This window comes from Mobula birostris, chromosome 5 (assembly GCF_030028105.1).
Source record: "Mobula birostris isolate sMobBir1 chromosome 5, sMobBir1.hap1, whole genome shotgun sequence".
NCBI classification, from domain to species: domain Eukaryota; kingdom Metazoa; phylum Chordata; class Chondrichthyes; order Myliobatiformes; family Myliobatidae; genus Mobula; species Mobula birostris.
The window spans coordinates 45,561,029-45,588,163 of NC_092374.1; the positions used below are offsets into that span (position 1 = coordinate 45,561,029).

The 27,135-nt window shown below is 39.4% G+C and overlaps 1 protein-coding gene across 6 annotated transcripts in view; it reads right to left on the bottom strand.

The window, feature by feature from the left end:
- The window catches only part of LOC140197677 (adhesion G protein-coupled receptor L3-like), a 587,218-nt gene that overhangs the window by 304,523 nt on the left and 255,560 nt on the right, over positions 1-27,135 (bottom strand). For all 6 annotated transcript variants that reach the window (XM_072257981.1, XM_072257983.1, XM_072257978.1 and 3 more), the window contains one exon: positions 10,863-11,076. In XM_072257981.1, the coding sequence (XP_072114082.1) occupies positions 10,863-11,076 (214 nt within the window). The remainder of the gene's footprint in view (positions 1-10,862; positions 11,077-27,135) is intronic.

Genomic DNA, 27,135 nt, shown 5'->3' on the forward strand with positions numbered 1-27,135 from the left:
ATTTGCCTGCTTCAGCCACTTCGTCTAGCAGCTCATTCAGGTACACTCTTCCATCTGTGAAGCTGCCCCATCCCCCATGTTCCTATTTAATCTCTCGCCTCACACCTCAAACCCACGTCCTCTAGCTCTTGATTCCCTAACACTGAAACAAGGACTGTGCAGTGACCTGCTCTTTGCCCTTTGTGATTTTATACATAGTCAGTCACATTCTCATTCATGGCTTTCTAAGCACAAAGGCTCAATCCTATATTCCTGGTCCCAAGCAAGAAAAGATTCTGTTTATGCTAATAACAACCAGACCATAATTTTCAGTTTATATCACTATAATCAGCTACTTTACATACATACACAGCCGCTGTACAAAATAAAGCTGTCACGTAAATTGATTTTTATTGCCAAATATTAAGGAGTAATAACTGATGCACTTTTTTAAATAAATTAATCAAATTAAAACCTACAAATATGATTTCAATAGACTTTCATTGAGTAATTGATTATTCTTGCATTTCAGCATGATAATAATCTTACAGCCACACAGAAATAGCATCATTCTCTGGGGTGTGTCAAATCACATATAATTACAGCATGAAAGGCAAATAGAACAGGAATAGACAAGAGTTTGGAAATGGAAGCACCACCGTAGGTAGTAACAGCATTTTATAACAAACAATCTGCTAGAGCAGGGGTTCCCAAACTGGGGTCCACAGACCCCTTGGCTAATGCTAAGGGTCCATGACATAAAAAAGTTTGGGAACCCCTGTGTGAGAGGAACTCAGCAGGTACAGCTGCATCAATGGGGGAAACTAAGTTGCTGACATCCTTCATCAGTTCCTCCCTCCATGGTGTCCAGAACTGAACACAATACTCATTATCAGTGATCACAAACTACTGGTCCCCATCATAAAATTAGATGACCTGGACTTCAGTTTACAGGACGTGATATCAAAGGCTGCAGTTAATGCCAAAATGTGGTAAATGACAAACATTGAAGAAGACAGGTCATCAACAGACCCATTAAAAAGATAACACAAAACAAATGTAATGAAACACCATGATGTGTGAAGTGATTGAATTTGTTTGGAAGAATGAGAAGGGACAACATAAATAAAGTGATACAACTTAAGAAGAGAGGCAGCAAAACATAACAGAAGCATGAATAAAAAACTTTACAAGTAAAAGCACAAACTGTGTAGAAAGTTGGAATTAATATTCGGTTCTGTTAAGACAAAGGACAAAATCAAATAAGTTATGACAGATGTTCACAAAGAACTGCTTACAAATCAATCGGACTGTTGTATTCATTCCATTGTGGGCATCACCCTAAACAGACAGAAAAACTTCCAAGGTCCAAAAGAGATTTACTAGGTAATGTGTGGAGGTGAAGGAATTCTGTTAAATAGAAACTGGGAAAGATGGAATTGTTCTTGAAAAGACCAACTGGAGTGGTGCTAAAGATGTTCAAAATTATGAATGACCTTAATATAATAGTAGAGCGATTAATATCCAAAAGGAACTGAAGTGATTGGAAAAAAAATAAAAACTTTAATACAAATATGTGCGACAATTGAGTGTGCTGCAGTTGTTACTGACTTCGTTAAAACCTCTGTGGATGGGTTTGTGCCCACAAGGACTTGCAGTTCATTCCCAAACCAACAGCCGTGGATGAACCAGGAGGTGCATCGTTCAAGGCTGGTGACCCAGAAAGCCAGGTATGACTTGTAGAGATGTACGACAACTCTGGAGAGATTTAAAAGACATTTCTTCCTGCAAATTGAAACCCAATAGCATGAATGGCAGCGATGTTTCACTACCAGATAAACTCAACACCTTCTATGCCTGCTTTGAAAGAGAAAATATAACTACAGCTGTGAAAATCCTGCTGCACAAGTGATCTGTGATCTCAGTCTTGGAAATCAATGTTAGTCTGTCTTTAAAGAGGGTGAACCCTCACAAGGTGGAAGGCCCCGGAGTACCTGGTAAGGCTCTGAAAACTGGTGCCAACCAACTGGCGGGAGTAGTCAAGGACATTTTCAATCTCTCACTGCTATGGGGGGAGATTCCCACTTGATTCAAAAAGGCAACAATTATACCAGTGCCTAAGAAGAATAATGTGAGTTGCCCAGTAGCACTCACATCTACAGTGATGAAATGCTTTGAAAGGTTAGTCATGACTAAACTGAACTCCTGCCTCAGCAAGGATCCTGGACCCACTGCAATTTGCCTATCGCCACAATAGGTCAACGACAGACGCAATCTCAATGGCTCTCCACACGGCTTTAGACCACCTGGACAATACAAACACATATGTCAGGATGCTGTTCATTGACTATAGTTCAGCATTTAACACCATCATTCCCACAATCCTGATTGAGAAGTTACAGAACCTGGGCCTCTGCAATTGGATCATCGACTTTCTAAGCAAAAGACCACATTCTGTGCAGATTGGTGACAACACCTCCTCCTCGTTGGCTATAAACACTGGTACACCACAGGGGTGTGTGCTCAGCCCACTGCTCTACCCTCTCTATACCTATGACTGTGTGGCTAAGCATAGCTCAAATACCATCTATAAATTTGCTGATGATACAACCATTGTTGGTAGAATCTCAGATGGCGACAAAAGGGTGTACAGGAGCTAGATATGCCAACTAATGGAGTGGTGTCATAGCAACAACTTTGCACTCAACATCAGTAAGACAAAACAACTGATTGTGGACTTCAGGAAGGGTGAGATGAAGGAACACATACCAATCCTCATAGAGGGATCAGTAATGGAGAGAGTGAGCAGCTTCAAGTTCCTGGGTGTCAAGATCTCTGAGGATCTAACCTGGTCCCAACATATCGATGCAGCTATAAAGAAGGCAAGACAGCAATTATACTTCATTAGTAGTCTGTAGGAGTTTGGTATGTCAACAAATACACTATAGATGTATATAGATGTACAGTGAAGAGCATTCTGACAGGCTGCATCACTGTCTGATATGGGGGGGCGGGTGGGGGAGGTGGGAAGGCTACAGCACAGAACTGAAAGAAGCTGCAAAGAGTCATAAATTTAGTAGGCTCCATCTTGGGTAGTAGCCTACAAAGTACCCAGGACATCTTCAAGGAGTGTTGTCTCAGAAAGGCAGTGTCCATTATTAAGGACCTCCAGCACCCAGGGCATGCCCTTTTAACTATATAACAATTACAGCACGGAAACAGGCCATCTCAGCCCCTCTAGTCCGTGCCGAACGCTTACTCTCACCTGGTCCCACCGACCTGCACTCAGCCTATAATCCTCCATTCCTTTCCTGTCCATACAACTATCCAATTTAACTTTAAATGACAATATGAAACCTGCCTCAACCACTTCTGCTGGAAGCTCGTTCCACACAGCTACCACTCTCTGAGTAAAGAAGATCCCCCTCATGTTACCCCTAAACTTTTGCCCTTTAACTCTCAACTCATGTCCTCTTGTTTGATTCTCCCCTACTCTCAATGGAAAAAGCCTATCCACACCAACTCTATCTATCCCCCTCATAATTTTAAACACCTCTATCAAGTCCCCCCTCAACCTTCTATGTTCCAAAGAATAAAGACCCAACTTGTTCAACCTTTCTCTGTAACTTAGGTGATGAAACCCAGGTAACATTATAGTAAATCTTCTCTGTATTCTCTCTATTTTGTTGACATCTTTCCTATAATTCAGTGACCAGAACTTTACACAATACTCCAAATTTGGCCTTACCAATGCGTTGTACAATTTCACATTACATCCCAACTCCTATACTCAATGCTCTGATTTATAAAGGCCAGCATACCAAAAGCTTTCTTCACCACCCTATCCACATGAGATTCCACCTTCAGGGAACTATGCACCATTATTCCTAGATCCCTCTGTTCTACGGCATTCTTCAATGCTCTACCATTTACCATGTATGTCCTATTTTGATTAGTCCTACCAAAATGTAGCACCTCACATTTATCAGCATTAAACTCCATCTGCCATCTTTAAGCCCACTCTTCTAACTGGCCTAAATCTCTCTGCAAGTTTTGGAAACCTACTTCATCATCCACAACTCCGCCTATCTTAGTATCATCTGCATACTTACTAATCCAATTTACCACCCCATCATCCAGATCATTAATATATATGACAAACAACATTGGAACCAGTACAGATCCCTGAGGCACACCACTAGCCACCAGCCTCCAATCCGACGAACAGTTATCCACCACTACTCTCTGGCGTCTCCCATCCAGCCACTGCTGAATCCATTTTACTACTTCAATATTACCGAATGATTGAACCTTCCTAACTAACCTTCCATGTGGAACCTTGTCAAAGGCCTTACTGAAGTCCATATAGACAACATCCACCGCTTTACCCTCATCAACTTTCTGAGTAACCTCTTCAAAAAATTCAATAAGATTTGTCAAACATGACCTTCCACGCACAAATCCATGTTGACTGTTCCTAATCAGACCCTGTCTATCCAGATAATTATATATACCATCTCTAAGAATACTTTCCATCAATTTACCCACCACTGACGTCAAACTCACAGGCCGATAATTGCTAGGTTTACTCTTGGAACCCTTCTTAAACAATGGAACAACATAAGCAATACGCCAATCCTCCGGCACCATCCTCGTTTCTAATAACATTTGAAATATTTCTGTCAGAGCCCCTGCTATTTCCACACTAACTTCCCTCAAGGTCCTAGGGAATATCCTATCACGACCCGGAGACTTATCCACTTTTATATCCCTTAAAAGTGCCAGTACTTCCCCTTCTTTAATCATTATAGTTTCCATTACTTCCCTACCCGTTTCCCTTACCCTTACATAATTCAATATCCTTCTCCTTAGTGAATATCTGAAGAAAAGAAATTGTTCAAGATCTCTCTCATCTCTTTTGGCTCCACACATAGCTTTCCACTCTGATTCTCCAAGGGACCAATTTTATCCCTCACTATCCTTTTGCTATTAATATAACTGTAGAAACCCTTGGGATTTATTTTCACCTTACTTGCCAAAGCAACCTCGTATCTTCTTTTAGCTTTTCTAATTTCTTTCTTAAGATTCTTTTTGCATTCTTTATGTTCCTTGAGCACCTCATTTACTCCATTCTGCCTAAATTTATTGTAGATATCTCTCTTTTTCCGAACCAAGTTTCCAATATCCCTTGAAAGCCATGGCTTTCTCAAACTTTTAACCTTTCCTTTCAACCTAACAGGAACATAAAGATTCTGTACCCTCAAAATTTCACCTTTATATGACCTCCATTTCTCTATTACATCCTTCCCATCAAACAAATTGTCCCAATCCACTCCTTCTAAATCCTTTCGCATCTCCTCAAGGTTAGCCTTTCTCCAATCAAAAATCTCAACCTTGGGTCCAGACCTATCCTTCTCCATAATTATATTGAAACTAATGGCATTGTGATCACTGGACCCGAAGTGCTCCCTAACACAAACCTCTGTCACCTGACCTATCTCATTCCCTAACAGGAGATCCAACACTGCCCCATCTCTAGTTGGTACCTCTATGTATTACTGCAAAAAACTATCCTGCGCACATTTTACAAACTCCAAACCATCTAGCCCTTTTACAGTATGGGCTTCCCAGTCTATGTGTGGAAAATTAAAATCTCCCACAATCACAACCTTGTGCTTACTACAAATATCTGCTACCTCCTTAGAAATTTGCTCCTCCAATTCTTGCTCCCCATTTGGTGGTCTATAATACACTCTTATAAGTGTTATTAAACCTTTTCTCACTGTTACCATCAGGTAGAAGGTACAAAAGCCTGAAGGCACACACTCAGCGATTCAGGAACAGCTTTTTCCCCTCTGCCATCTGATTACTAAATGGACATTGAACCTATGAACACTACCTCATTTTTTAAATATATATTAATTTCTGTTTTTGCATGATTTTTCATCTATTCAATATGCATATACTGTAATTGATTTTTTTTTCTCCTTCTATGTTATGTATTGCATTGAACTGCTGCTGCTAAGTTAACAAATCTCACGACACATGCTGCTGATAATAAACCTGATACTGATTCTGAATTTGCTAGGGTCTGGAACCCATTGCCCAAAGGGATGGCGGAAACAGATTCAAAAGAGAACTGGATGAAGCTCTGCGTGCCAATGGTCTGATAGAATGAATGGTTTCTTTTTGACCAGTTGTTACTTCTCAACCATCAGGCTTCCTGAACCAATGTGGATATCTTCACTCATTTCAACTCTGAACTGATTCGACAACCTATGTGCTCACTTTCAAGGATGCTACAACACATTCTCAGTATTATTTATTTATTGTATTTGCAGTTTCTCGTTTGCATATTGGCTGTTTGTAGTTTTTTTCATTGATTCTGTTGTATTTCTTTGTTCTACTGTGAATGACTGCAAGAAAATGAATCTCAGGGTAGTAAACTGTGGTATGTATGTACTTTGATAATAAATTTACTTTGAACTCTGAATTCCATCTTCCAAAGATTTTATAGTTTTAAGACTGAATGAATCACCTGTTACTCCACTCAACTATTACTGATGAAACAGATGGAAGAAAATTACCTAATATGAAGCAGAAGTGATTTAGAACTCCTGTCACCCAATCTGCCATTTTTTCAAGATCATGACTTTTATTATCTCATCAATACTTTCCTTCACTGACTACACGACTTGGGTTTCGCCAAATATCCAAAAACCTTTCGACCTCTGTCTTCATTCAGCAACAAAACATTGACGAAGTCCATGGGCAGGGATTTCCAAAGATCACCATGCTCCAGGTGAGGAAGTTTTTCTCATCTCAGCCCTGGATGCGCACCTGCTTGTCTTGCAATTGGCCCTGACACTCAACACCCACCAAGATGAGCCATCCGTTCTTGTATCTGTCATGTCAGAAGCTGTTTAAAAAAACGTTGCCTGTTTCAAACAGTTCACTTCTTATTCTTCTAATTCCAAGAAAGTCTAAGCAAAACTGCTGAGGTTATTTCTCAAAGGACAAATCACAATTATCTTGGAATAAATCTGGTGACCCCCCCCCCCACCATTGCACTTCCTTGCTTACATTATATCCTCCTTTAAATAGAAAAATTAAACTGGCAGACAATATTTGAGTTACAGTTATTCCAGGTATCATAAAACAGCAGCAACATTCCCCTTTATTAATAGAGGGGAATACATTAATAAATTTATTCAGGAAAATATGTCAAGAGGTCATTTTCTGTTTTGTTCTATATGAAACTTGAAACACATTTACTCAATTTACACAAAAGTATTAATTTATAGTTTTATGATACCTTCCCTCTTGTATACATACATACAAACTGGAAGAATTGTGGATATACCACTGCCTCCTCTGTACTTGTGCTCAGAGTGAAGAACTCTCCCTGTAAGGAAAAATCTCTGGAAATGTTTTTAAGTGATACATTTTCCCAGTAATACAAATGCGAGTTATTATTGTTTTCTCCCCCCTTCAAAGCTGCAAAGTCCAGTTCCCTTCCATTTGGAAATCAAAAAATCTGCAGTTGCTGGAATTCTGAAATAAAATCAGAAAATGCTGGACACACTCAGAGATCATCTGTGGAAAGAGAAGTAGTTAATGTTTCAGGTCTGGGACCCTTAAGATCTGATGAAGGGTCCTTACATTTGGAAGCAGGGTTTAAATGAAACTTTGCCTTGGTGTGTCACCTCCTTTATACAATTAGCATTACTCCAACATATACAAGTTCCATTACTCTCACAAAGTGACTCTCTAATTGTACTGGTACTGATGGTGAACTATAATGAAAAAGAAACATATCGTAGATGGTGAACGCAGCAGGCCAGGCAGCACCTCTAGGAAGAGGTACAGTCGATGTTTCGGGCCGAGACCCTTCGTCAGGTCTCGACCCAAAACGTCGACTGTACCTCTTCCTAGAGATGCTGCCTGGCCTGCTGCGTTCACCAGCATCTTTGAGTTGTGTTGCTTGAATTTCCAGCATCTGCAGAATTCCTCGTGATGTCGTAGATGGAATGCTTTATATTGAAAAGTGTTCCACTTTTCTCCTGACAAACTCCTTCCTTGTGGAATAGACGTGCAAAAAAAAGCCAACTTGATAGATGCCTGCCATTTTTTTTGCCTCTTGAAGCCGTTCAATTACACATGTACTACAATGAAGCAAGCTGAGCTCTGTGCAAATGAAATGGAAATGACAGCTCATCACATGACCTTATAAATATCAATTAACAAACTCCACATTTGCACTACAGGAGAGGCTCTGATAAACTGCTCTGCTGCAAAGAGCAGGGCGTCAGCCTAATTTCACATTGTCACTATAGCTACCAAGCTCATCAAAACTTAAATCTTCCTCATTATACCATGGTTCCAGTTAATAAATTTTCCTCAAGTATGAACTGAAAGCTGTTTACAACATTTGAGTGCTCCTCTGTCAAAACCAGCTCTTGATCTGAAAATTTAATATTACCTCTTGTCACTGAATTTACAGCGACTAATCGCCTAAATGGATACGCAAAGGGTTAGCAACTGAAAAAAAATAGCTGAAGTGACAGGGGAGTGAGCACAGATAATAGATGTGCAGTGAAATTATGCAATGACTATGAAAAAATCAGAAACCTTCTGTGTCCAGGACTGAAGTACCCAATTGGCAGAAGACCAGTTACAGAGGGGGAAATAAAGGTAAAATAATTGCATTGTGCATTGCAATTGTTCATTCAAAATGTGCTACAATAAAACACCTAGGTCACAAAATTCATGAGTTAACAATGCAGCACTTTGAAATGCTGAACAATAAACACTGTAATGTTAAATACTTTCAAAGTAAAATTATTGTACTTTCAGTCAACAGATTCTACAAAGAATTAAACACTGACACCCAGCTATGATTCATTCATTGAAAGTCTGAAACCAGACAAAAAGAACTTCAGGAAAGACCAGCACTTCAGATTTTGTGACAGGATGAAATCCTTAAAGTTGAAATAATAACTAATAAACCATGCATCTTTATAATATTTTTCAAGAAAATTAGGCTATTCAGACACTTCTCTGAAAAGCTAGTGTTTGGAAGAAAGCAAGTCAACACTGGAAGGTCCTGAGATTAGATACTTTGGGACCAAAAGAGACAAAGACCTTCCTGTGTGCCTTATGGATTTAACTATTAAGTAACAAACACAGAATGTTTATTCCATTCTTTAAATAGCAAACTGACTAATAAGAGAACAATTTCCTGTTTTAAACCGTGCAACTGAATGTAATAGGGCACACCAACATTAACAACGTGGATGGTGATCTGGTAACGAGATCATACTTTATTTCTGATACTTGAAGCACTTCAAAAAGCAAGCACTCACAACACAAGTTGATTTTTCTTGTACGTTACAACATTTACAATGACACGTCAGCATGACATCATTTTTTTGGTGCCAATTTCCCATGACTTTTAATTTCTCCAGGTCATTTTGTTTCCATCATAGTTTTAAAGTTCATTACTGATCGGGGCAGTTAAGTTTCCAGGGTATTCCCTGGATCCAACAATTTTACTGCCAACCTAAACTCAAAGGTGGGGATGACTGCATAATTACTTCCATTTGTAGCTAATAATAAAAAAAGACCAAGTCAACACTCCAGCTTATAAGTAAATTTTGTGCCGCACAAGTACGAGGCAATATCCAGCCCCAGCAGGAGGGCAATTTTGGCATTCAGAAAGCATTGCCACCAACCAGAACCTTAACTGTATGAACTAAATATACAGCCTGAACACCATTACGAATTACAGCAAATTTCAAAATAATTTCAAGACATATGGCAATGATAATAAAATCTTTTGCACTTCAGCAAAAGACTACATGTGACACTCTATTTACAGAAACTATAAAGGAACCCATGAAAGGAGGTGCTTTTCATCACTGTCAACGGGGTTTTGAATTGAAAATGTAGTCTTCAACCTTCAGAATACACACGAACATAAAATCAAACCAGCATAATTTCACTTAAACCAATAACTGTTGGAATGTGGTTCTGATTTATAGAAAGAAAGGATGATCATTTCAAGTCCAGATAGTAGTGGTGGTAGCAGGAAGTTGTTGATCCCAGGGAATAATGGGTTTATGCCTCTGTTGGACTGTGTCCTTTCCAAGGTGAAAACTCAGGCAGGAAGACTTGAAGAACTGGCTGATGCCCATGCAGTGGGTTCCCCCTCTCCACATCACTGATCTAATCCAAGGGAAGGGCAAGCGCTGATACATCTTGGCACCAGTGTTGTCGCAGAGGTCGCCAGAGTGAAGTTGTAAACAACATCAAACTGCCTTAGGGACCCCAGCTCCGGATTTCTTCCTCGGGGTTTACTCCCAAAGCCTTTTCCATGGGTGGGTATGGCTGCAAGGCTGCGTAGGTTGAAAATAAGAGTTTTCCTTCTCCTGGGTGGGCTGCCATCCAAGGCTGATGAGCCCCACCTGCCCGAAATTCCAGATAAACAAGTCAAATGTAGGCGGATTTTTGACGAAAGAAACTATTGGCTTCCATCAGATTATGTTGTTTCATAAACTAAAATTATGATGGAAATTAGTAAGAAATGACAATGCTGTATTTTTCCTGGCGTGGTGCTTCCAGAACAAACAGGCTTTACTGCTGTTATATTCTGCCTTTATAATTGTCAGGATTCAGGTCTCTTTACTGCTATCCCTTGAACACAAATCTGGTTGTGATTTACTGGCTGGTAGAAAGAATGTAAAGAATTATTCATTGCTTATCTCAGGCAAACCACAGTGTAGGACTATTGTTGCAAGCTTGTTACCGATATAACAAGTTTGCCATTAAATTAATGAACATAATAACCAATTGTAAGAACCAGGCACAAGCATCAAACTTACCTCTGTGACATTATCTTATAGGCATCTGGTAAGAAGCATTGAATATTTTCCATCTGGGCTTGATCTGCATCGCAGATTTTATCATCAGTTCTTCCATAATTAGCACTTTCAATCATAATAACATCGGTTCCAGGACAGCGAAGTTCAATTGGATAACTCTCACAGGACAGCTCCCTTCTCACCACAGCCATTGGGACAGGAGCTCGGTTAAAGGCTGTAAAATGAAACAGAAGAAAACTTAGTTTGAGGCACTACTGATACACAAGCGAGTCTGCAGATGCTGGAAGCCTGGACTAGCACACACAAAATACTGAAGGATGAAGGGTCTCATTTTCCTCCATAGATGTTGCCTGACCCACTGAGTGAGTTGACAACATTTCCAATGTTTAAACTTAATTTAATAAGAGAAAAAATGGACACATAATAAACTGCAAGATAGGTGTAAATTGTGAGAGCGGCAAATCATTATCTGAAGTCGATGAACTCAGTGTCGAACCTGGAAAGCTGCCATGTGTCCAATCAAAGGATGACCTGCTGCTCATTGAGCTTCAGTACACAAAGTCAGAGGCACAGGAGCAGAGTAGGTACGGGGCAACTGTTAGCTTTGGGACATTCTATGCTGCGGGTCACCACCTGCCTCTGGATTCTGCAGTGTTGTGAGATTTGACAGCAGTATTTATAAATGAAAGAAGTCCATGTGAATGCCCAGTCCACAAAATGAATTCTGGAGATCCGAGCCTTATCAGAGAAGTAAATTGTTAGATGCTTCCTAAAGCTGAGGACTTGAGACCTGTGTGAAGATAATTCAGAATAAATACAATAATAATGCAATGCAAAGTGCCTTGAGATCCTGAAGGGAGTTGAAGGTAGAAAAGAGTGTGAAAATGCAAAGATGGAGAGTGGGAGATGATCCATTGAATTAGAAGGCTGAAGGGATGGAGGATGTGAACAAAGGGAGATCTATCAAAGTTCCAGGAGGGTGAAACATGTTTCTTTTTATTGTTACCACTACTCTTTGTGTTCCATCACCTCTTCTCTGACTCAATCACTCCTGCCACCTTTTGGTTTCTTCTTCCCATCCTCTTCCCTTGTAATTTTGCTTTATCACCAGCCTTGGACAATTTAGATGTCAAACTATAAACATAAGGCTTTAATTATGTTTCTTTCCCCTGACTTACTATTTGACCCACATGTATGTTTCAAACATTTTCAATTATATCTGAGATTTCTAGGAACTTCAGCGTTTTGCATTTGGATTAACATCATCTAGTAACACAATCACTGGCATATTAAAAAGATCCATGGCAAGATAAAATAGTTTACTCCAATTTTAAGACAACAGAGAGTAAATTCACTCAAAGTATAAAACAGATCCCCAGCCTCAACCCAACCCATCCATTCTCCTTCCAACAGATTTGGTTACAATTACAATCGGTGTATTCTTGTCCAATTTGAGCCTCAAGCAGATAACAACAAATACAATCATGAAGCACCATAATCTAGAAAGCAACATTATATGATTCTTGTGATAAATTCATTATTTTTGAAATGCATGAATGATCCGCTGCATAGAAACTATTCTTTCAAGACTCATTAATGAAGCAAGCATGCTGTCTGTGATATTGCAGCACCAACCGTTTCTTAATCCGCTTGTATAGTTAGACCAACATACAACTAGATTACTAAATGCAATGTCAGAGTTTTATCCAGGTAAATGAGGAACAAATTCTCATTAGGCAGCAGCACGCTAACAGAATGTCTTAATTACATTGCTTTAATGATCACACAGTATTATGTCCAAGAAGAAATACTTCAAGGCTTTCTACAAATTGCCTTCAGCCCTAATGTTTACAGAAACAAGCTGCACTTGATTAATTGGGGCAAAGGTTCATATATTCGTGGCCAACTAATTTATATGAGCCAATGGTCCAGGACTGAAACAAGATCTTAATTGAGAAAAGATCTTGGAAACAAGTTGCAGGCATATAAATGACATTAAGGAGATGGACATAAAGTGCTAGAACAGACAACATGACTTCACTGTTTTTGGTTGACCAACTTTAAAAGGATTCCATTATAGTTCAGTTAGCGAGCAGCAATTGAACTGAATCACTTATTACATCAGAACACAAGGATTCGGAGCAGTCGGAGGTCAACTGGCTGTCTGAGATGACTTTGCCATTCATCAACTTTACAGCTAATGTACCTCTCCTTTCCCTGCTTTATACCATTTTATTTCTTTAATCTTCAGGAATTTATTTATCACTGGTTTCACTGAACTGAAGTACTACAGCCCTCTTGTTCCTTTGATTCACCACTCTTTGAGTAAAGGAACATCTCATCTCAGTTCTTAGCAGCCCAGCCTTATTCTGAGACTCTACCTCGTACCTTCGTTTTTCCAGCCTGTCGAGCCCTGTAAGATTGAGATCTCGTCATTCTCTTAAATGCGAGAGAATACAGGCCCAGTCTATTAGGCCTCTGCTCACAGAACAAATCTAACATTCCAGGATTCAGTCTGCTGAATCGTTGTTGTGCTCCATCGATGCTAAGCATACTTTTGTTGGAAAAGGAGACCAGAATGCTACATAATATGGGGATTGTTGCTACAATCATTTAACTTTATATGCAGAACCATGTTTAAATGCATCTTGTTTAGTCACTGTGATAAGTAATACATTACCAATCAGAATTCTACATTAACATAGATCACTGCTGAAGAAGGGATTAGAGGATTTATTATCGAAAGCTGTACTTCATGTGACAAAAACAAATGCTAATTGGCAGCAAAGGGAAAACTCTTCTTTCCTTTAACTGCATGAGAAATTAGAACAGAATGTGAATGAGTCCTGGAAGAAGTGTCAAGATATAGGGTTTCCAAGAGTCTGAACCATAGTTATTTGTATGAACATATGAACAACACTGGTGTATCCTGGGTGTGGATTTGAGCACATAAGTAAAGACCCGTGCAAGACATTAGCAGGGTACATCAAATAACTTAACTCGTTTGATAGATCAGTGCATTTCTTGATATAGTTAATATCGAATATCTATTACAAATCCTGGGATGCAAACAACACATCTCAGTGTACAGGTTCAGGCTGAGATTTCTATTTTATTTAATATCCAGGATTGAAACTGAGTCAGTGGAACACATGGTTTATTTGTGTACAAACAATCTAAGTCGACTTTACTGTCAAATCAAAATCAAGGATAATGGTGTTTGTGATATCTTCAGGAGAGAATTAGTTATAAACAAACATCCAATGTGTCCATGTCATATTGCTTCAGTGTCTGTTTTGCTAAAATGACATCTAGTGTCTGCTTCACCACTCCAATACATAGATCATGCAATGCCATAGTAGATCTGACCCAAATACTTCACTGAAAGGCCTAGCACCAAGGTATACTTTTGACAACATGGTGATTCTTACTGGATATTAATTTACGTCCAGTGTTGCGGGCATCACTTGTGATTGAAGTTTTCTTTAAGAACCTTTAAATAATAACTCACTCTTCTTTCCTTCCTTGTTTTGTTTTCCGTGCTTGATTGACATTCAATTAATCCACTTTATTCTTAAACCTGTAATCTCATTAATCAAAAATCCTTTTGGTTGTCCTACCCACTCAGGAACTATTTGCCTCTCTGCCCTAATCAGCTTCCACTTTCAAGTCAAAGGATACAAAATCCACAGTAATATCCTACTTTGGCAAAATACAGAACATGGCAAAATGAAATGTATTTTTTTAACCAAAGACTGAGAGTTTCTTGTTCAACTTTGTTCATCTGTACCAGTTTCCCATGTTACTTGGTTTCTGTACACCATTTCAGAAATAACTTCAACCATCAGTTTCAAGCCAAAAGTGAATGGTATTGTGGAACATATGGGAATGCAAAGCTAATGACCGCCTTACTTGAAGCATGTGTTTCATAACACATCTGAAAGGTTTGTCTCAGAGATAAACAAACTCACTCCCTATGTAAAGGAAAGATTGTACTTATAATAACTCGCTCATCTTTTAAAAACTTCATAAAACTCAGAGCTAATAAAATACTTTTTAAAATATGGCTATTTTATGCAACAGAGTCACAGAGTTATACAGCAGAGAAAAAGACCCTTCAGCCCACTCATTCGTGCTGACCTAGATGCCTGCATCAGCTAGTCCCATTGTCCCATATCCCTCTAATTTTTTCCCTATCTACACACTTGTTCAAATTTCTTTGTTATTGCACCTATGCCCACCACTTCCTCTGGTGGCTCATTCCACATACCCACCATCTTGTGTGTGAAGAACTTAACCTTCAGATTCTCTTTAAATTTCTTCCCTCTCACCATAAACCTTTGCCCTCTGGTTTCAGACTTCCCTATCCTTGGAAAAAGACTATTCCTCTTGTCTCTGCCCTCATGATTTTATATACATCTATAATAAGATCATGAAGGACAAAGATAAGGATTTTTTTCACTTGTAAACTATCCTCTCTGCTGCCCGTCACAACACAAATCCAAATGCTTTATATTATTTCAGATTTCACTAACTCTGATTTCTGCAGGCTGTCTTTAATTTGAGGTAATAAAATAATTCAATCTGCTTTCTACTGATCACATTTAAATAATGAGCAGCATTCTTTCAGCAAGATCAAAGACACTGTAACATCAAACAAACAAGATGGTTAATTGTCATTTGAAATCAATCCCTCATCTCGATAATTTGTTGACCAATCCAGCAGAAGATACACATTGTGTTCTCACTCTCATAAGCAGCCCAAACCTGGGCATCAGTCTTCAATAGAATGCATGTTATCTCATAAAAATGGCATTTCCTCCCTCTAAATATTTAACATAGTATCATGTTCCTGACTCTTTTGGATACATTACAAACAGCTAAATTATTAAACAAGGTAACTACTAAGTTATGCAGCAGTGTAACATATCATTAATAAAAAAAAGAATTAGTGCACAAAAAAACCTTCAATAGTAGTCTAAAAAGATGAGAAAAGAGCTATCACTGGCAATTATACAGAGACAGGAGTTAACTATTCAATGGAAAGGCAGGAAAGAGAAAGGGGAAACCGGAGGTGGAGGTGAGAAGAAAGACACCCACACTTGGGGAAGTGGAAGGCAGCTGATTCACGGGCTCTTGAGGGAAATCAGGGAAGACCAGCACTTTGTGTTGGTGGAAGTTAGTATCAGGCCGGGTGGGGTAGGTGGGAAGAATGGAGAGGAAAGTGGGATTGGCAATTTATTGGAAAGGGAAAGGAAAAAAAGGTGACACATGGGAAATAGCCTAGGGATGTATTAATTATGGGAATATACGAGGACAGATGTCCCCACAACAATGAGGTCAATGTTGGCAATGCCCCAAGAAGTGTTGCATGATGAATGAGATCATCCAACCCACTCTTCATACAGAATCACATCAGGCTGGTGATCAATGCCAGGAAGCGCCCAAATAACTTTTTAGTCATGCCAAACAACCCATTGTGTTTTGTTCTGCAACAAGATGTGGCATTTATTTGAAAAATTGTTGTATTCTTCTCCCCCCCCCAAAAAAAATCTCATGAATACTTGTGTTTAATTCAGATATGAATAACAAATGCATGTTAATAAATTTATAAGCTAACTTAACAAATTTCATGTCACGTGCCAGTGATAATAAACCTGATTCTGAATGATTCTGATTCTGACAAATAAATGCACTTGCCAAGGAGTGGCAGGAATGTTGAAGTATTGAACTGAACAGGCCAGAAGTGAGGTGTGATAGAGGTAAACTCAGTACGTTAGTTCTAAGTGACATCAACCAAATGGAAAGAGTGAACTAGGGTCAAAACAGGAGGCCAAGGAGAAGGAAGAAAAGCAATAAAGACAGGATAAATGGCAAGAGGTCTGGGAGGAATAAATGATGATGTCGGGGAGCCATTTATTTTTGCACAGGTTTCGCACATGGAACACTGAACAGAAGACAGGACATCCCACAATGTCTGCATTGAACAGACTAATCTCATCGGCCTACTAATGGTCTCTGTGCCTCCTTCCCCAGCCTGTTGATGTGCCTCTTAAACGCTGCTTCCACCACTTTTCCCAACAGTCTGCTGCAGGTACCTACCGCACCAAGCAAATAAACAACACTCTCCTTCGCACCTTAAACCTATTCCCTCTAGTTGTTCTTCCCATTCGCGGTATTGGGTGGCATTTTTTTGCCATTTCCGTAGCATTTGCCTTTTATTTTACGAAGCCAAGTTGCTAGCTCAGCGCTCAACCTGGCAGCAATGGAAAGCGTGCAAGGATTGGACTGGATTCAAACACAGGACCATGATGCCACTGCACAACTGGCCGGCATTCTCTCTAGGACTGGATGTTTTATCCGTGAGAAAAGACCGACTCTGTAGCTTAACTATGCTCCTCATAACTTCATCAACTTCTACCAGGTTTCCCCTCAGCCTCTGACACTTCAGAGAACACATCCAACCTTGACCAACCCTTCAACTAATACTCTCTAATCCAAGCAGCCTCTTGGTGAACCTCTTCTGCAACCTCTTTAAAGCTTCCACATCTTTCCTCTAATCAGCTGACCAGAACTGTACACAAATCAAATGCGGCCCAAATAAAGTTTTATACAACTGCAGCATGACATTGGAACTTTTAACCTAAATGTCCTGACCAATGAAGGAAAGTATGCAGTGTGACCCAAGACCATATGTGTTGCCACTTTCTGGGAGCAACAGACTTGCTCCACATGATCTCTTTGTACGTTACTTCTCCCAAGGGTCCTGCCATTTACTGTATACTTCCCTCTTGCATTTGACCTGCCAAAGTTCAACATCTCAAATTTGTCCAAAGTAAACAACAACTGCCATTTTTGTGCCCACATTTCCAAATAGCCTATATCCTTCCGAATCCTTGGAATATCCTGCTAACTCCTTTAAATATCCTGCTGTATCCTTTGATAATGGAAGAAAAACCATATAGAAAAGGCTGTAGACAATCAAGCTGATAAAGGAAGACTCCTTTTTATCAAACTGTCCAAGTTACATTTTACTCCACAGAGACTCTCTTGAGAATCTAACACCATTAGGTCCATGTCCAAATTGGGAGGTAATAAATAGGCAATGATAGACTCCCTTTGTGCCGGTATCAGCACCAGACTTCGAGGCAAAAGGCCCCGGGTTCGAATCCACCGGCTTTCCATCCATGCTGGGTTCAGCATCAAGCTAGCAACTTGGCCTTGTAAAAAACAGACAAATGCTATGAAAATAGCAAAAAATGCCACCCAATATGCCACAAGGAGCTAAAAGGAACAACAGGCTTCCTTTACAGTACCTGGCTTAAGTAATGAATGGTCAAGATCCCATGGCGATACATTATGGAGAGACCTGGTCCAGAGGCTTCAACTGAAGCAGATCATCTGATGTCACTTTTAGAATCCACAATCAATATGCAATGCAAACATCTGTGTATTACATCAGCACCCACTTTGTATAATTAACAAATTTCCTGAAAGAAGTTCATACAAGCGATAGGTAAGCGTAGGAATGCAAAATACTAGGGGACATACGTTTAAGGTGAGAGAGCAAAAGTTTAAAGGAGATGTGCAGGGTAGCTTTTCCTTTACAGAGCACTGGGTGCCTGGAACTGGCTGCTGGGGAGAGCAGTGAAAATAGGCACGATGGCAGCTTTTGAGAGGCCATTAGACACATAAATACGCAGGAAGTGGAGAGATATGGATCGTATACAGGCAGAAAAAATATAGTTTAATTCCACAGCATAGTTGGTGCAGAAATTGAGATTTGAATGGCCTGTCCCTGCACTGTAATGTTTGCTGTTTTAACAAAAATGGGTATTTTTCTTACACCCAAATCCCACCTGCAGAAAGAACAAATTTGTTATCCTCAAAAAATCAAGTTGAAAGTTTAGTAGAATTTGGAGTACTCACATATGGCACTCAATCCACTGGGAGTGGATAGGGTGAACAATACAGATGTACATTTAAGATGGGACTAAGTAAATACATGCAGGACGAAGGGACAGGAGGTCACGACAATAGATTTAGACAAGCATAGATGAAGGGAAGTTTGAAGAAAGCCTCTACTATTTGGGTCAGTGTGTTCTGTGTAACAATGTAATTCAGAGTCCAGAATCATACTTGAGCAACATACCTAACAATTTAAAATCTTCAAAGATTCAGGTAATTATAACACAGTTGAAAAATTATATGTTTAAAATGTATTTTTCTTTCCTGTCCCTCATGTCATATTACAAATACTTTTATAACAAATGCCTTGTGAGACTTGTGGAACTACTGATCAGCATGCTGCTTTGCAGGACATTCGGCTCGAATTAAATAAGCAAAGGGCTGCATCTTGGGAGGATCGTGTAGCAGGCATCTAGAAAAGGCACGTGACTATCCCTGAAGACAGAGGGTTTTCCCTCATTCAAAGTTGAAAGTTCAATGGAACAGTAAATTTCACATTCCCAGTGCCCTCTAATTAAGCTTCCTTGATTTCCTTAATGGACTAGTTCTGTGCTGTCAAACTTTAAAAACAAATTGATACAGGGAGAACAAAGATCTTTTTTATGTTTTCAGGAGAAAGAGGAATAATCAAAGTGACATTAACTTTCAAATCATCAAGGGGAAAAGTTGGGGCTAAAGACTGGATAAATTTGGGCTTCAGATGACTGCACAGACAAAACTGACTCACATTCTACCCTAAGTGGGCAGGGTGAATATTTGAAGAACTTTTTGGTATAAAAGCAGCTTTTAAAATCTCGGTCAATTTCATCTTTAAGGGCCAGAGTTTGACACTTTACCATGACACGAACTACCTTCTCAACATCTGATCTCTTGCAAGTCTGCATATTTCAATAAGTTCTCTAACTCAAAGCCATGCAGTCCTCTTACCTTTCATCATTGTTCATTCAGCATCTATTAAAGCACAAGCCCAATGGCACCAATGTATCACCAGCTCATTTGACTAGTTGCCTCACACACCTGCTCCAGCTTTGGCAATCACCTGTATGCTTCCTCACTTTGATATGAAAAAACTTCAAAAAAAAAGAAAAGCAAACCTTCAGGGTTGCATTAAGGGGGCTGTTGAGGTGATTTGCTTTGACGTGCTTCAAACATGCATCATCCTTGGCCCGAACATTGATAACTAATCATGTGATGTTGCTCCATCCTCTTACGGGCAGTGTTTGTATTACACAGGAGATTCTGCAGATGCTGGAAATCCATAGCGATACACACAAAATGCTGGTGGAATTCAGCAGGTCACTCAGCATCCATGGTAATGAATAGTCAACATTTTGGGCCAAGATCCTTCATCATGACTGGAAAAGGGGGATGAATCCAGAATATCTTTTTATATGCTAATTGAGCTTAGTATTAACTGGACAGAAATTTGTTTGGGATAGGACTGATTTGCAATTTATTTATGAAGCTTTCAAATTTATTTATGATCATTGCAAAGCAATAATTGTAATGGAGTAATACATCATGAAAATCCAAAAGACCTATATCAACTAAGGTGCCAACCTAAGCTAGTAACATTGGTCTAGATTTGGCCCATATCCCACTAAACCTTTCCTATCCATGAACTTGTCCAAGAACCTTTTAAATGTTGCTATTGTATCTGCCTCAACCACTTCCTGTGGCATTTTTTTCCCATATACGCACCATTCTCAGGGTTAAAAAAAATCCTGGTGGGGTCCTTGTCCTCTCAATTTAAGCCTGACCTCCATGTTTGGTTTCCTTTCCCCTGAGCAAAAGATGGCTTACATTCACTCTATTTATGCTCATAATTTTACACACTTTTACAAGGCCTCCCTTCAGTCTCCTGCACTCCAAGAAATAAAGTCTTTACTTGTCCAACCACTGCCTATAACTCAGGCCCTTGAGTCTAGGCAGCATTCTCATAAGTTCTTTTCCACACTCTTTCCAAGTTAATGCCATTTTTCCTATCACAGGGAGACTAAAACTCTACACAATATTCATTTTGTGAACAACTGCAACATAGCATCCTGACTCAGTGCGTGAGCACGGAAGCTGGATCTAGATTAGATGGTGCTAGTAAATGGAAAAAGCATCTGTTAACACTGCAAAAAGAGGGCATATTTCTGACAGAGGCCATCTCTTGTCCTCTGTCAATGCTTAACTACTTCTCAGAGGGAAGGGCAGAGAAGGACATAAATTTCCAAGGCACATCTTAAAAGCTTCCCAAGACAAGAAAACTATAAAGCAGAATGTTAAGAGTTGAGTTCATCAACAACTGAGTTTCTGTACTCAATGCCCAACATTTATCATGTATATTTAATGGAGCTCCAGTATAAAAGTTGCAAACTTTCCCCAAAGTGTTAATACTGCAGTAAGAAATTGCATCAGAAAATACCTCCTCAGTCAGTCCTCTGACAGCACTGTGTAATCTGCTGAAACATTGCTTTCAGTCTCATACAAATTTCAATAGGGAAGGCAGGGAATGGTTTTTGATGCTTCTCCAATGATGTAAATAGAGCACAAATGCAAATTTACATTTACAGTATACCAGCTGAGCTCATCTATCAAGTATCTGCAATTCCTACATAGGAGCACCTCAGTGATGAAAAAGAAAAGCAAGACCTGGTAAAAAATGCTGTTGGAGCATTTTGCACAAGATTGTACATCACAATCACAGAGAATCAAGAACAAAGTTCCTGTCTCCATTTCAAGGAACAATTCTGAATTTTTGAGAGAATTACCAGTAACAAAAGAGGTGAAAGTGGATGAAAGGGTCACACCAGAACAAGGAGGAGGAAGATTTGTGGGAAATCAAATCAAACCAAATCAAGACGTTAATCCCAACTTCTTTCCCTGTGTTTTACAACATGGGTGTGGCCAACATGAATCTTGGCTTCTCTATACATGCTCATGCACCAAGATGTATTGTTGGTGAGGGTTTTTAATGCATACTTCTATTATGTAGTAAGGCAACACTGTGATGAAGTGATAATTACTTAATAACTCATAGCTCAAGCAACCCAGATTCACTCCCAACCTTGGGCTCTGTCCTGTGGAGTACGCACAACTTTAGCCTGGGTCGTCCAGCTTCCTCCCACCTCCATACGGCATGCTGATCATGCTTACTTGGTGACCCACATCTCAAAGGTTACTTGGTGACCATAGCTGTAGCTGGTGCAGGTGGATTACAGCAGAATCAGTTGGGGAATGCTGCTGAAGATGATAAAAAGGGAAAGCGTGATGAGTGAAGGCTCATGCTTGATGGTTGGTGTGGACTTCGCTGATTGAAACGGCAATTTCCATGCTGTATGAGTGAGACATCCAATCTCCTTGTATCTTGAAACAGGCTTAGTTAATTATTGTTGTCACATATACTGAGATACAGTGAGTAACTGTAGTTTAGCCAGTTAACATACATAAGTACACCAAGGTATAAAAAGCAAATACAGTTCAGAATAGAGTGTTGCATTTACAAGAAAAGTGCACTGCAGGCAGACGTATAAAGTACAGGGCCACAATGAAGCAGATTAGGCAATTTATTTGCTGCAGGTCACAGTGGGGATAGAGGATTGCCTGATGGCTAAATGTGAGAGATAATGCTAACCCAGCAGGGATCTTGTCCCTTTTTAATCAGGACAAAATTCATTAACCTGGGAATGCCTGATAACAAGCATTGGCGACGCAACAAAATCCAAGTTCCTCGCAGTGCTCCTAAAGGAACATTGCGTGGAGGAAAAACATTCCCCTGTCCATAAAGCAGAATGGGGTGTAAAGAGAGAGTTCAGGCAAAATTCCAAACAGAAGGGAAATATTCAGGGATCAGGCAAGCATCTTCCAGTTGTATGACACTAGATAAATGTTATATGCATCTGAATACTTGGGAGTAATTTCAACCAAAAAGTTGCCCTCTTAAGACATTCAGATATACTTCACTATACATTGGGTCAAGAGGTTTAAGTGCATTAGATGGGTGTCAACTGCACTGATCTGTCTGATCCTCATACACATGCTGGTATGAGTATGAAAATTAGGAGAGGTTGGATTGTTTTCTCTGGAACATTGGAGGTCGCAGGGTGACTTAATAAAATGCTATAAAATTATGACATGCTGTGATAAGGTAGATGGCTAGAGTCACCTTCCCAGGTTACCAATGACAAATCCTAGAGATGAAAGGAAAAAAAGTTTAAAGAGATTTTTTAAGTTCTTTTTTTCTATATTCATAAAGTGTGTAAGGTGCTTAAAACGTACTGCCAAGGGAGGTGATGGAAGAGGTAATAACACCATTTAACAGACATTTAGACAGATACGGGCAAGAGATGGAGAGACATGGGCCACATGGAAGCAAATGGGATTAATTTAAATTGGCATATGGTAGGTACAGGCATCACGGGTGAAGAGCCTAGCTCTATCATGTTTTCTGTTCTACATTCTATGTCTCATGTATCACAATGCACCAGCAATTATACACTCAGCTTAGTCGACTTTCTGCACCATACAGTGTATAATTTAGAGAAGAAACCTTAGTTCCAGAAAACCTAATCCACCAAGATTAAGTTTATGAATCAATCACCTCACATTTTCTAGACAAGAAACTTTCTACCCAAAGATATTCAAGGTAAAAAGTGAACCTTAACACTTACAATTTGATGGTAAAGATGATCTGCAGTGAAAAAGGTTCAAAAATAACTTCTAGTTTTACAGTTGATGCCAATCCGGATTCCAAGGAAACATCGCCCGAGGTTGATTAGAAGGCTACTAGGGTATCATGTTTCCTTCTGAAAAATAATCACTAATATTGCAATTCTACCATCAAAATTGAATTGAGGCGGGATCAAAGAAATTTGGCAGAGAAATTGATATTGATTTGCCTAGAGCATTTTGAAAGGCCTTGAATACAGGATACATCTCAAATATAAACCACAAGGAGCTTCAAATACACTGCATTTGGAAGGTGGTTTAACTTGATTAATGCAATCCTTATTGAGCTCTAATTGATTGTTTTTTCACTATATTTCCCTTTTAAGATCAATGCACACCTTTGAAAAGGTTGACAAATTATCTGAATTCACTACAAATGAAATTTAAAGAAACAAATCAACTAAAATGGTAATCATTATTATTTTCATATTGATTTCAAGTCTTTCAAAAATCAAATGCTTTTGAGGAGGGCATCCAAGCTTTACCTTATGAAATCATAAAGCTGTTGACAAAGACTGGAGCCTGCCAAATGAAGATTAAAGCTATCAAATCTATGGCAAGAGCACAAAATTATACTGTTAATTCAAGGTCAAGAAGACACAAATTTTCTTCGTCAAATCTGGCTTTGATAGAACTGATGTGAAGAGTTGAAGATACCCAGAGATGTGCAGCACTATTGTAAATCAGCATCTTGTTAATTATATTGAAGTTCTCCATTTAGCAGCCTTACTGTCAGCTTTCCTCCACTCTGGGAGTATGCTGCAGAAACAGAGACAGCTGCCATCACAGAACCAGCTATAGCTAAGGGCATAGATTATCTCATTATATGCAGATAAACAATGCCTCTACTTTCTTAGAAGCTTAAGGAGATTTGGCACGTCACTAATTACATCTAACAAACTTGTGCAGATGTAAAGCTGAAAGTATCCTGACTGGGTACAGCAATTCCAATGCACAGGAAGGCGAAAGGCTGCAGAGTGTAGCGGACACAGGCCAGAACGTCATGGACGCAGCATCTGTATGAGGTGTTGGTTCAGAAGCTGATACCTATCAAAGACCCTGCCATCTAGTTTATGCCCTTTCTCACTGCTACCATAAGACACGAGGTACCAAAGCTTAAGTCCCACGTGACCAGGCTCAGAAACAGATTTTTCCTTACAACTACCAAATTCTTGAACTAACCTCATCTCAAAAATGGAAAACTACCAACCTCCTCCTGTATGATGGACCTACCTCGAACTGTATTTATTTTTTGCAGTAAGGCCCATATTTTATCTTTCTCTCTTTACTGCCTCATATAATGCATACTCACTGTGTTCTCTGCATCCACACACACCTGTGGTACTGCTGCAAGCACATTTTTCATTGAACCTGCAACCTCACCGTACTTGTACATGTGACCATAAATTCGGCTCAACACACTTTTCCGTCAATGCCTCCAACTAACTGCCCTTAAACAGTTGCAAGGTTTTTACTTTCACGTTGGGATGGTTACTCAACACATAAATGAATGACTGCCCAGGAGACCCAAGTAACAGCTCCAAGCGTGGCTTTTATTGGCTCCCTCCAACATTTATGCATCCCACTGTGAGTATTCAATTTGTGCTAGATTTATTATTTTTACTATTGCACCACCACTGCAGGAATCCCTGAATGATCAATGGGACACTGCCAAAGCAGGGCAAAAATGAAAAGGCAAATAGAAGCACAGATGTATGGAAAACGGTGCCTGCAGAGACACGGTTCATCCACTAGCACAAGAACATCTCACATGTTTACACGATCATTTTGAAAAATCAACCACATTGCATTACTCCATTTGGATAAATACACTCTGTGCTAAAAGTCAAGTCAATTTGCACAAATTGTTGTAACAGGACTCCAAACTTGTGTGCCTTGGACGCTTTTAAATACACATATTAGTAAGGGAGCCTTGCTTTGTACTGCATTAAGAAAAAGAGAATTCTGCCTCTTGTACTAAATCACCTTTTTGCTGTGTCAATGTGGCCATAATATTTACACTCTTTGCAAGCATATGCTGCCAATCTCAAAAGCACAGATCATTTCTGCAAATGCTGATAATTAGTTAATTTATGTAATTAAGAGTGCAACATTTCAGATGTGCACCATTTCTCTAATCATGTTTCTGCATGACAGTATCGCTAAACTGCAGAAATGTGCTTGTCAACGTGAGTCATTTTGCTCGGTTTGCTTTCTCCTGCAAATAAAACAGAATTTTTCATTGCTCAGATATTTCTGTTCAAAGGCTTAATATTGTGGAGAAAAGCAGAAATTTAATTACTAATTCACAGTGTTTAAAAAAATAGGAATGGTTTTATATTTTCTTGTAATTAATCTCCCCACTTTTCTTATGTTTACACTGAATACTGTATAGCATGTGCTATTCACAAGGGAGCACCATTTTTGTTACATGATATAGTTAAGAGTAAAAAGAAGAGTTGAAATCTGATGCATAGAAAGAAGTATGGAGATGTTTTATTTGATTTGGGCAGACAATTGGGCAGACAATTGTTCAGACATTTTGAAAGTCCAGCATTTGGCTCCCTCATTAGCTCAGGATCCACAGTGTGAGAGAGATGAGTGCCTGAAGCCAGGATTGATGTCAGAACAGTAAAGATTAGGAATGTAGGTGGGTTTACTGCAGGGATCTGGAGTGCTTGTATATTTCCTACAGCCTTTAAACTCACTGGGTTTACTGAGAATCTATTATACCGCAGTGTAACATATAAAACTAAGTGCAATATAACTGTGCTGGAGCATTAATAAAAGAAGTATCAAATAGTCTAGCAAATCTGCCAATCTAGCACCACCAATTCTGATAGGAGATTCCCTCTATCTTCAAGATAATTTAGGAATTCTTCTTCCATGAACATAGGCTCCATCATCATAGATCTAGAAGCTTTTGAGTTATATTTGAGTTACATTGTATAAGGCATTGGTAAGGCCAAATTTGGAGTATTGTGTACAGTTCTGATCACCGAATTATAGGAAAGATGTCAATAAAATTGAGAGAGTATAGAGGAGATTTACTAAAATGTTGCCTGGGTTTCCTCTCCTAAGTTACAGAGAAAGGTTGAACAAGTTAGGTCTTTATTCTTTGGAGCGTAGAAGGTTGAGGGGGGACTTGCTAGAGGTGTTTAAAATTATGAGGGGGATTGATAGAGTTGACGCGGATAGGTTTCTCCATTGAGAATGGTGGAGATTCAAATAAGAGGACATGAGTTGAGAGTTAAAGGGCAAAAGTTGAGGGGTAACGTGAGGGGGAACTTCTTTACTCAGAGAGTGGTAGCTGTGTGGAACGAGCTTCCAGCAGAAGTGGTTGAGGCAGGTTCGATGTTGGCGTTTAAAGTTAAATTGGATAGATATATGGACAGGAAAGGAATGGAGGGTTATGGGCTGAGTGCAGGTCGGTGGGACTAGGTGAGAGTAAGAGTTCAGCATGGACTAGAAGGGCCGAGATGGCCTGTTTCTGTGCTGTAATTGTTATATAGTTATATTTTGGTGATATTGAAAATGCTGCAGTAACTTGAAGCTTCTGTCAGTATGAATTCATTGAGATCCAGAGATT